This window comes from Oryctolagus cuniculus, chromosome 7 (assembly GCF_964237555.1).
Source record: "Oryctolagus cuniculus chromosome 7, mOryCun1.1, whole genome shotgun sequence".
NCBI lineage: Eukaryota > Metazoa > Chordata > Mammalia > Lagomorpha > Leporidae > Oryctolagus > Oryctolagus cuniculus.
In genome coordinates, this window is record NC_091438.1 from 27,588,033 (window position 1) to 27,600,001 (window position 11,969).

At 40.2% G+C, this 11,969-nt stretch overlaps 1 protein-coding gene across 3 annotated transcripts; it reads right to left on the minus strand.

The window, feature by feature from the left end:
* Window positions 1–693: 693 nt before the first annotated feature.
* On the minus strand, window positions 694–11,448 carry SELE (selectin E). 3 transcript variants are annotated; one of them, XM_017345489.3, is made up of 13 exons: window positions 10,823–11,448; window positions 10,398–10,485; window positions 9,472–9,855; window positions 8,836–8,943; window positions 8,329–8,514; window positions 7,391–7,576; window positions 7,096–7,284; window positions 5,703–5,891; window positions 5,316–5,492; window positions 4,675–4,785; window positions 3,913–3,937; window positions 3,732–3,804; window positions 694–2,879 (listed from the first exon to the last, which is right to left on the minus strand). In XM_017345489.3, the coding sequence occupies exons 1-12, from the start codon at window positions 10,922–10,924 to the stop codon at window positions 3,747–3,749; spliced, it is 1,803 nt and encodes a 600-aa protein (XP_017200978.2). In that variant the 5' UTR covers window positions 10,925–11,448; the 3' UTR covers window positions 694–2,879; window positions 3,732–3,746.
* Window positions 11,449–11,969: the final 521 nt, after the last annotated feature.

The window sequence follows — 11,969 nt, forward strand, 5'->3', positions numbered from 1 at the left end:
AACAGGATGCTATCATAAAATGGAATGAAGTACCGACACAGTAGTATGGATGAATCTTGAAAGCATTATGCTTAGTGGAAAAAAAAATGGACACAAAAGGTCACATATTGAGTGATTTTATTTGTATTAAATGTCCAGAATAGGCAAATTCATAGAGAGTGAATGTAGATTAGTAGTGGCCGGAGGCTAGGGGTTGGAATTAAGAGTGACTGCCAACAAGTGCAAGTTTCTTTTTGGGGTGATAGAAGCCTTATGGAGTTAGGTACTGGTGGTGATTGCACAATGTTGTACAATTTAATTAACCGATTTATTTGTTTGTATTTAAGAGGCAGAGACACAAACATAAAAAGAGATACACCAAGAGGGAGAAAGAGGGAAAGAGAGCTCCCATCTGCCCATTCACTCCCCAAATGTCCCCAGTGACTCCTCAATCCAGGTCTCCTACCTGGTGGTACAGACCCAGTTACTTGAGCCATCGCTGCTACCTCCCAGGGTCTGCTTTATCAAGAAGCTTCAGTCAGGAGTCAGGGCAGAATATTGAACCCAGGAAGTCCAATATGCAACACAGACAGCTTTACCAGTGTCTTAACCACTAGGCTAAATGTCTGCCCCAGTCTTGTACATTTTAAAGGGTAATTTTTATGTCAAGTGAGTTCCATTTAAATTTCTAAAGAAAGAGACTGTTCACAGAGATAAATATGAACCATTTATTGTCAAAATTTCATAGTGCTATATTAAATACAATATGCCTGTCATAAGCTTAAATAAATACACTTTAAAAATTGTATAAATTTTAAATCATAATTTAAAATACCTAATAAAACCCAAGCACAGATCATATTTATATTTCACACAATTACTTCTAAGACAGCATATAAAATATTTACACCATTTGAACAATTCCAGAGAAAATAATAAGTCATTCTATACGTAGCATGATCATAGTATAGTCACCCTTCTGCATCCACAGGTTCTGTTTGCATGGATTTAACTAGTCATGAATGGAAACTATTTTAATTGTATACATATTGAGTACATGCAGACTTTTCTTGTTGTCATTATTCCCTAAACAATACAATATAGCAATTATTTTCATTACATGTATAATGTATTCGGCATTCTCATGTAGAGATGACTTGAAGTGTAAGGGAAATGTGTGTAGATTATATCTTAAACACTATGTAAGGGACTTGAGCATCCTGAATTTTGGTATCTGCAAGGGATCCCAGGACCAATCTCCTATAGATACCAGGGGACAAATGAAATGTTTTTCTCTCTGTCTTGTTTCCTACAGTTAATCTGCTCTTAAAAAAAAAAAAAAAAAAAAAAAAAAAAAAAAAAACCTCTGCTATTTTGATCCTTATCACTCTTCCCAGATACTCTTGGCTTTGCTATTGCCAATACCTAGCCAGTCATCTCTGAAACTTTTTCAACATGGAAAAGCATGGGAAAGCTTTGATTCTTATATACCACCATGAGGATGGGCAGTTTTGGCAACTACTGACCAAGACTATCTCACCCAGTGATCAGATGACAGCTGGAGATTTTGTAGGAATTTTAAACTCTGGTTCTAAATAGGCATGAATACTTGCTTACACAGCATTTTCCCTCTTTGAGAACAACCTAAAATACAGAATAAAATAACTAGGGAATAATTATTAGACATCTTCATTTTTAAAAATCTGCTAGAAAAGCCCTTTATGTGTGAGTTTCTCTCCAGACTTATGAATATACAGGGATTATCTGTTCACACATCACATCTGACAAACATCTGTAGGAAAACAAAGCACATCCACATCTCTACATTTTTTCTCAACAAAGACACATATAAAATTGCACTTCGTTTTGTTTTCCTCTATGCTTTCTTCACATCAGAACAGTTGGCCTCATGGATGTTTTTCATCATAAAACCACTTATTTCTGAAAAAATATCCTGACAATATGCAAACTCTCTATTGAGTTTGTGTGCTCCTGTTAGTACCATGCTTTAAAAACAGCTGTAGTAAAACATTTAAAACTTCAGACTGGTTAACATTGTGCAGTGTTAGCAGACAACATCTGCCCTCGTTTGAAAGAAAATCACTACAGATGTAATGTTAGAATTCATTAATAAACAGAGAAGTGGTAGTCCAGGATAAACAACTTTTATCCTATAACAGTCCACAATATAGTGCAAATTTTTAAGGTCCCTATAATAACTTGTACTGAATTAAGAATGATGAAAGGTTAAGTCATATTCAATACAAATAGAAAGAATACCATCTCTAAGCACACTTTAAAACATAGTGAATCCCATAGGGATAAAAGTAATTACAACTGTGCTTCATAATCCTTGCACAGAGCATTAAGTAGGGTTTGCACCTTGCACCATTAACAATCCTCCCAGGAAGTTTGTCATTTTTCACGTTAGAAAGCAATACCTTTGGCCAATCTCTTCCCTTTTGATAATCATTAGTTATCCCCCTGACAGCAACCATGTAATTAGCATTTGAACACTATGAGGGGCAAAATAAATAAACAAAGCCACAAAATACTGTTTCTCCACTGGGAGTTCAGAGTGAGCAAGGGGAGAGAGTTAGCAAAGGAATCCTGATATTCCAGACCCTGGTCTCTGCACCTTGGCTTGGAAGAGAATAACTTTTCCCTTCAGTCACCCACAAGTTCTTGGTCCTGAGAACAGGAAAAAGAAAACTGAATCTTATTGGTAGAAGGCTGGCCTTTTCCACTGGATTTTGATCCACTGAAGTCAAGGTCGTTACTACAGCCCTCCTATAATGGCATTGGTACAGTAGATGAGAAGAGCCAGAGACACTAGGAGAGTTCTCTGTATCTGCCATTTTCATTTATTGCTCTAGTTCCTTGGATGGGCTTCCATGTTCCTATAAATATAAGTATGTGTGTTAATAGAATGCTTCATATTGTGCATACCGGAATTAATAACAAAACATACATTCTAGCATAGTCTACTGCATACATGCTCAAGGGGGTAGTCCAACATGAACATCAAATTCTACTCCATTAGGAAAAAGTATTCTGTATGACATTGTAGTGGTGAGTTATGTCATCCTCCATCTATACAGCACAAAGAGTGAACCCTAATATAATCTGTGGACTTTAGTAATAAAGTGTTGATTTGGGCCCATCAGTTATGAAAGAAATGAACTGGGCTAATGCAAGATGTCAATAGCAGAGGGAATTAGAGGGTATGGTGAGGGCCCATGTTGGAACTCTTTGTATTTCCTTCCCAATTTCTCTGTAAACCTCAAGCTTCACACACATAAAAAATTATTTTAAATATATAATCAGAGGAACTTAACTCTCCAAAATTCCCACAAAGCAGAGCAGAATGGTTAAAAACACAATCTCAAACCAGGCTGTTTGGGTTGTAATCCTGACTATACTGCTCACTAACTTTAAGTTTTCACTTAACTTCTCTATGCATCATTTTCTTCTTCTGTATAATGTAAAATTCAGTAACAGCTCCCATTTCTATACTTCATAGCTTAGAACCGCTCCTAGAAATAGTGTTCTGAAAGGGGCAGGTATCATCACTGTCCTCTTTCACAAACGAAATGACTCAGTGTAGCAAGTTCTCTGTTTCTTTCATCTTCTTCTACAAAGAAGTGAACAAACTTCTCAGAAAATATCAAACTGGTGATTCCCTCACTGTATATTGGCAGGTTTGGAGAGTTAAAGGGGAAACATAACCTTGCATGATTTTCAAGTCTTACCTGATTCTTTTGAATTTAAATGAGGTGAGAAGGCACTTGGCAGTTTCCATGTGCTTCAAGGCCTACGTACCTGCTGCAAAACACAGGAGAACACTAAATAAATTATTGTTTTGCAACATGAAGAGGAAAAAAAATGTGTAGAGTATTTAGAGCATGCCTTTCATACAAGAATGCAACTTACCTGCTAGCAGGAACAAATTTCTTTGCTGCAAGAGAAAGGAAATTATTAATTTAGATAACCAGCTTTTAAGAACATGTCAAGTCCAGACACAATATGACATGATTCATCAAATGTTGTAAACCCAGTGTGCTGGGACCCCTGTAACCATCAGAGCACAAACATATCGGTGTAGAAACTAGGGCAAAATGCAAAGTGCACACCCATCCAAAGGGCACAGTCACTCCCCAAGACGAGCAAACGGTGACACGCTCAGCTTGCCAGATGCATCTTCCAATTTTTGATGAGAGTTTGCAATCTGGGTTTTTATGTGAAATTTCCTATTTTGTACTATGAGAATTTAATTCAGAAAATTTTAAATAACTGTAGGCTAAACAAAGCATGAGTGTGGGTACATGTGTTTGCATATTCCTTATAAGATATTCTCAAATTTTAGCCTATGTTCCTGGACATCTTTTGAGAAAGAATTTTACTCATTTTCCTGGGAACACTAATCACAGCAGTCTTGTCGCACAACTCCAGGGGCACCACAGGATTCAATGCAAGTGGCACTTCTACAGTTAACACAGCCACAATATTTCCTACAACTCTGCCCTCTTTGAGTTGTACACTTTTCCTGACTTAATTATAGAGCAGTTTATTGGTGCTTATCTAACAAGTAGGTTCTAGTTACTACTTAAATTTGCAAGAGAGACCACAACTCATCAATGAGAAACACATATATTTTTTAAAAGTATTTTTGGAGTGCATTCAAAACCCCCTCACCTTTTTTCCGAAAGTACTTCAGAAACCAAAGGAGAAATGAGGTTAACGTCAGGAAGGAGGTTCCACTAACAGAAAGCCCAACTGCCAAGGGAACATTGGACACAATGGGTTCTAAGGAGACAAGAAGGACAAAACCATCATGAGAAGAAATTGACTTTAAAATCTTTCTGCCCTATGCATTTGGCATTTGTCTCTCTGCAATGATGATTAGGAGCAGAAGAGTCACCTAGTTCAATGTGAGGCAGAGAAAAAGCAATAGAGGCCTTTAAAATCTGTCCTATCTGCCTTTGAGCCAATCTCCCACTTCTGCCAGGCTGAACTCTAACTAGCCAAGCCTTTCACAAAACTGTAACACACCTGAGTCTGTCTCTCTGTGTCTCTCTCTCTCTCCTTTTTTCCCCACTTCTCACTCCTCCTTTCCCTTGAAGGTCATCTTTTACCAATTGTCAGAATTCTACCCATTCCACACCCATTCCACTGACTTGCTACCTCTTCTGCTTTTTTTCTCTATCTCTATAAGGTCCACCAGTTTGTGAATCTGATCTTTCTTTCTGCTATGGACATGAGGATAGTTCATTACTGCAGCCAGACAATTCCCCTTCTCTGTAGGCTCCCACCACCACCATCGATCAATGTATCACCTTCACAGGTAGGCAGCATCCCAGACCACTGGCCTTCGGCACCACACATCAGAGCTGCAGAGCCGTTGAGTGTCCACCCTTCAGGACATGCAAAATTGCACACTGTTCCAAACACAGGCTCCCCACTGCAACTCACATTCGTCTTTCCCAGAACTGCCAGGCTTGGACATTGTACCACTGCAAATGATAGGTAACAGGGGAAATGGTTAGGAAAAATCTATTGGAATCCTTCTTAAACTGGCTTAAAAGTCACCAGTAAAGGCAACTTATAAGCACCACTTAATCTTCAGCATATAGGAAATTAGGATCAAGCCCCTTGGGATAATCTAGGGTCAGGAGTTTCTGAGCTATTTCACCCGTACTCTACAAGCTGGAACTCAGTCATACCTTGGCAGGAGGGGAGCTCCTGTGCCCACTGTCCCTGAGATGTGCACTCGAGTTGAGCTGACCCATGTAATTCAAAGCCTTCCCTGCAGTTGAAAGTGCAGGAGGACTTGTAGGTGAATTCTCCAGTATGGGGATGAGTACACTTCACAAAGCCATCCTCAAGTGTATGCACAGGATCACATTTCACAGCTAGAAGACAAGAGCAAGAACACTGCAGTTTTGTTTGCATCGAACCACAAAAGGTTCTCCAAGGTAGTCAAGCCCCTAAGCTTTTCAATAGTTGTGGGTTTTTTTTGTTTTGTTTTTTCTAAAATAAAAACAAAGACCATGCCTTTCACATGTGGGCTTCTCATTGTCCTACTGTGGAGCCACACTGGAGCCTTTTTGTTCCCTTCAACAAAACTCCCTGCTCTGCTCACAGATTAATTCATGGCTGGAAACTTTCAGAAGCACTAAGAAGATAATTCACATAGTGTCACTCCAGGCTGGACAAGGTTATAACCTGGAACGCTGTGACATCAAAAGGGTTGTCAGAAAATACTGCTGTGGAACTGAGCATCTGGGGAGTGAATCCAGTTATGTGGGGCAAAGCACTACTCAAAAACTCAAGATTCTTCATTATTCCTGAGGCACCTGGGAAGACGGCTGTGGTTTCTTGAAATTGTAATCCCTTCCTTGATAATGGCACTAATTAAAGGACAGCTTGAACAGGAACAGTGGTTCCTAAACATTCTTCTGACATGCAGAAGTTATGGACAAGGAAAAGATTTTATGCAGCCAGAAAGCAGTTTTGGGGTCCTAGATGCCTAAAGATGGCACCAAAAATATAGAAGATGACCTATATCAAGTTTATCTGCTTTGCATGTTGGTTTTGGTGTTACGGCAGTTTTCCACTGAAACCATTCTGGGGTATATATGTCAAGGAGAATGCCAGTGCCTGTTAGTAACACAAGCTTGCTTGCAATATCCTTTCTCTTGATTTAGGCTGAAGTAAATTTCAGTATTCATATATGTACATATTAAGTGTCTCTGTAACAGACACCAAGTCTCATCTCTGCTAGTTATAAGCAATTTCAGAATAAAGATGACAAAAACTTTTAGATTTAAATCATATTCTCAATATTCCTCTTTTCAAATGTTCTAAAGTTATTTCTTTTAGATTAATAATTCTGCTTATTCCATGCCAAAGCATCCACAAAGCACACACTAATATATACAGTCCTCTCCCTGACCAAGCACTGGTTCTTTTATATAAATCCTATAGATGGAAGATGAGTGTTCTTCAAGTCTGATTTCTACAGATAAAGTGGACATCTGGTTTCATGTGCACTGCCCAAATTTGAAGACCACTGCTTTTTGAGAAAGGAAGGGGCCAGGAGGTTTGCAGGCTTACCTTCACACACTGGGGCTTGCTGTGTCCACTGGCCCTGTGCAGTGCATTCCACCTGGGCCGGCCCCCGTAACAGGAAGTTTTCCTCACAGGTGAAGTTGCAGGATGACCTGAAGGCGAACTTCCCTTCAGAGGAGTTGCTGCAGCTCACCGAGCCATTCTGGGGGTGGTGGATGGCGTCACATGACACAGCTGTAACATATGGATGCATTGGATTAGCCGGTCCACCTTGCTCATTTCAAGAATTAGTAGAGAAAAGAGAATGTTCACGGTAAGTCTTGATGTGCAGCAACTCTACCTTTACAAGTTGGCTTCTCATTGTCCCAGCTCCCAGATGAGGTACACTGGAGGCTCCGAGCTCCCAGCAGTGTAAATCCTTCCTCACAGTCAAATGTGCAGGTCGTGTTCCATGGGGCGCTTCCCTGGCTTGGGGAACATTTTACATCCCCATTGGCAGGCTTTCCCATAGTATCACACTCGACCACTGGGGATTTGAAAGAGCACCATGAGTTTTACAGAATGATATTTTCACTTCCTATTGAATTGGAATTTAGAACAGGACAAGGAAGATGCTTCCAAAGGGTAGATCCCAAAGTCCTACTTCAATTTTTAGAGATATGCATTCCCACAATAAAGCTTTTATTCTTTTTTTAGTGAGTTTCCATCTTATCACATTTTTACTTTGACTAGGCTGAGTGGACTCTGATGCACTTTGTCATATACATAGGCAAAAATGAAAAAAACTGATTTTAGATCAGTATTTATGATTAATTTTGATTAAAAAAAACCACACAGACATGCCCAAGGCTTTTAATCATTCAAGACCAGAAGGACCTGAAGGATTGAATTATTTTGTTACTCTGGTCCAAAAAGATAAGCTTGAGTGAGCCAAAGAGAGGTTGAGAGTGCCTGATTATTGAGGTCCTAGGTTAGTCCGTTGCATGGGAAAGTTAAACAGGTGAAGATGAGAGAGTTGCTCTAATTTACAGTGAGGTTCTTGTGTTTTATATTCGCCCTGGAGAACCACCAGGGCCTCGGAGACATCCATTTCAGAGAATAAAAATCTCTCTCACACCAAGCAGGTACCACATTTGCCTAATACATTGGCTGCATTGGTTATTTAAAACAACACAAGAAGACATTTCCCTGGAGTTTTGAAAATATTATAAGCTGGATGGAACACCAAGGCAAGGTGAGATGAACTAGAGAATGTCCTCTGCACTCCGAGAAATTTACCTTTGCAGGTTGCAGGGGGAGCACTCCACTCTCCTGAGGATGTACACCATGTGGTCTCCGTGCTGCTTGGCAGGTAGCCCCTTTCGCAGCTGACAGAGCAGGAAGAATTGTAGCTGAAGTTCCCCAAAGGGTGGGTACAATTCAGGCTCCCGTGCTGAGGCTGTACCTGTGCTTCACAGGTCACAACTGAAATGAATAAAATCAGATTAGTTCTATTCATGTCTCACCCTGTGTAGGTGAGAATAACACTAGAAACTCTATTGTTTCCTGGGTGCCAGGCACTGTGTCACCATGAGCCTACAAAGTCAGTATGATTATCATCTTCAGTTTGCAATAAGAAAACTGGGACCCAGAGAGTTTAGCTACCTTGTCAAAGTGCCCTAACTAAAACATGGGGAAACTGGGAGGTGAACACAGAAGAGTCTGCCTTTATCATCTCCCACATGCACCAGGGAAGGCAACACATGCAGACCTATCTCCAAAGGAAGAGGTGAGAACAAGACTCACCCTGCTCACACTTGAGTCCACTGAAGCCGGGGTAGCACTTGCAAGAATAGTTGTTGATGGTCTCTATACATTCGCCATGACCACTGCAGGATGCTTCCGTACAGGCAGCTGTGGAAAGCGCAGCCCATGAGGAGGAGGACTGCTACCATGCTGAGTTCCTTTGAATTCAGGATCCACAGCATGCAACACACACACACACACACACACACACACATCTCCAATGATACAGACTACCTGCGATTTTAACTGAAGTGCTTCAGGAAATGCCAAATGTGACTTTCAGGTTCACCTGTTGTAAACCTTTTTGTGAGGGTACAACCTCAGAGTACAGCTGTCCCTGGCATTATGCCTAGAAAATTCACTTTATCACAAACTCTGAAGACAGTTCTCCTACCACAAATAAAGCAATAACTAAAATATTCATTGCATATGAGGATACACATCCTAAATACACACAGAGCATATGTAGACATTCTTGCCTACATTCACAGGAAGAATCAGATGGTCTTTCACAGATAAGCAGAAATTATTTAAAATAACAAATTACCACAATAGAGACCAACTTTTGCATGCTATAAATTTATCACGATGCCCACAGGGTGAAACTACCACCTCCTGCTGCTTCAAACACCCTACCTGTGTAGCACAAGGCAAGTTTCTTTTTGCTGCATCTCTCATCATTCCACATGCCCGTATCTTTGGGTCTCTTGATATAGATCTCCACACAGTCCTCATTGTTTTGCTTATTGTTCGGTTCACCTGGAGCCCAGTTCTTGGCTCCTTCCGTCAGAGGCTTGTGGGTCCCTACCCAGATCCACACATTGTTAACTTTTCTGATTCCAATCCAGTAATAACTCGGCGAATAGTCCAATATGGAGTTTAAGTAGTCAATCTCTTCTTTATTTTGGATTGCAACCAGATGCGTGTAATTTTGCTGACAATAAGCACTGGCCTCATCATAAGTCATGTTTTCTGCAGAGAAGTGGTAAGTCCATGTGCTAGTCTCTTTAATGAGAAGCACTAGGGTTGAAACATAAAAGAAATGGGAGTGTTTAGTCCTGCTGCAGCTTAACTCTGTTAACTGGGCTTGTCACTGTATTTCTGGCACATTGTGAGCTTCCAAGTTTTGTCACCTTTTCAAAATAAGAAGAGGTACGTTTGGAGAAGCCAGCATTTCTTTTGTCTCTTGTGACTACCCATTCACTGGGTACTTTTAGCCCAGTGGCCACCACAGCCTAACAGTATACCCACTTTACAGTAGAATGAGCATCAGAATAACCCTGCTTTCCTGAGCACTCAGTATGGACCACCAAGCACTGTATGAGGCACTTTACTTGAGCCAAGATAGTGAATCCTCATTAGGTCTCTGGGAAACAGGCCATTTACAACCAACATTTTACGCATGAGGAAAGAGAGACAACAAGAAATAAAGAAAATCACCCCTAGGACAGGGATGCCCTAAACATCCTGCAAGGCTCAGAACAGCCTCATACAGAAAAATGCTCCAGTCCAAAATGCTCCAGTCAAAATCGTGCCTGGTCTAACTAATGACATTGACTCACCGAAAGTGAGAGTGGAGAGAAGCCATGAGGCCACCATGACTTCAGGAGTTCTTTTCATCGAAGGATTAGACGTCAATGAAATTCTTTGCTGGAAAGAAAAGTACAAAAATTTATTTTAGAAGGAAATCCCAGGTAGCCAGATACTCATATCATTCAACCATGATGTTTAAGGCAGAATCCTAAGATTTTAGGTAAAGGATTCCGGTTCCACATTTTTTTTTTAAATTTTGTAGACATTGACTCAAATGCATAAGTATAAAATTTAAGATTTTCATCATTTAGAATCAAGAAAAAAGAAAGGTTTTAACCACAATACCATAAGCATTTGCAGAGATCTTTTATCAAAAGGCGTTTTGCACATCTGTTCACACTGATCATCTGTGTCTCACAGCCCAAGCTATCTTTGAAAAGAATTCTGCACTTACCACTTCAGGTAGTGCTGGCTTGGGAGGCAGGTAGATTGCTGCTCCTTCGTCCTGTGCCACACTAACAGTTCTGATGTGGCCAAGCCAAGGACTGCCGAGCATTGCTTCTGCTGCAAGCCTTTTATAGGACGGTTTCCTGTGAATAATAGCAGGATATTGCCCAAATCCAGTCAAAAGGAAATCCCCAACAGCATCCAAAAAGTTTCCTGGGAATATCCACAACACTAAAAATTACAGTGATGTCAGAAACTCTCTCCCTCAGAACAACTTCTCCTCTGCCCGTGCCTTAACATGTAATTGTATTAATATGCCACAAATGCATGATTTTTTAATTCTACTAACATAAAGTCTATGTATTTTCAAAGTTTTAAAACCTGGCTTATATTAGCATCTCTCATGTAATTGTGGTAGTAATGAGAATTTCATAAACATGGGAGCAAACTAAGAATAGTTTGGTCATCCATGGTCTACTGTTCTCAATGTTCTCATCCACTCACTTTTAATTTCTCCTTCACCCACCAACCTAACTCATTATATTATGCACTGTCACACAGGGGAATGAATCCACAAATACTGCACACCAGTTATGGTCAAATTGCTAAAAGTAATACCTTCTACTCAATGTTGGAAACAATGCCTTGAGGTGGGAATGTAGGCTAGCAATTAAGACTCCTGCATCCCATATCTGAGTACCTGGGTCCCATTTCCATCTCAGGCTCCTGACTTCAGCTTCCTGCCAATGCAGACAATAGTTGGGTGCCTGGCACCCATATGGGAGACCTGGATAGAGTTCCTAACACCAGGCCTCAGCCTGGCCCAGCCCAGCCATTGTAGGCATTTGGGGAGTGAACTAGCAGATGGGAGCACTCTCTCCTTTCTCTCTGTGTCTTTGCTTCTTCCTCAAGGAAGGAAGGAAAGAATTGCTTTTAAAAATTAAGAAAAATGGGAAATAGATTTAGATATTCATGTCTGGAAAACAATTGTAATGGAAAAAAGATAAAAACCAAATATAAACATATTAAATTGACTCCCAACTTTCTTTAAAAGTTTTAATATATGAACATGCAGACAACAGAACCTGTACCAGAATGTTAACGATGACTATCTTCATTTGCAAAATTTATGATGCTTAATGACCTGCATTATT

Excerpts from the sequence above, each read along its gene's own strand:
- SELE (XM_017345489.3), bottom strand. The coding sequence starts at position 10,924 with ATGCTCGGCAGTCCTTGGCTTGGCCACATCAGAACTGTTAGTGTGGCA. Across the intron at positions 7,285-7,390 it reads TGAGAAGCCAACTTGTAAAG|CTGTGTCATGTGACGCCATC; the intron begins GTAGAGTTGCTG and ends CATATGTTACAG. Across the intron at positions 3,805-3,912 it reads AAATTTGTTCCTGCTAGCAG|CAGGTACGTAGGCCTTGAAG; the intron begins GTAAGTTGCATT and ends TGTGTTTTGCAG.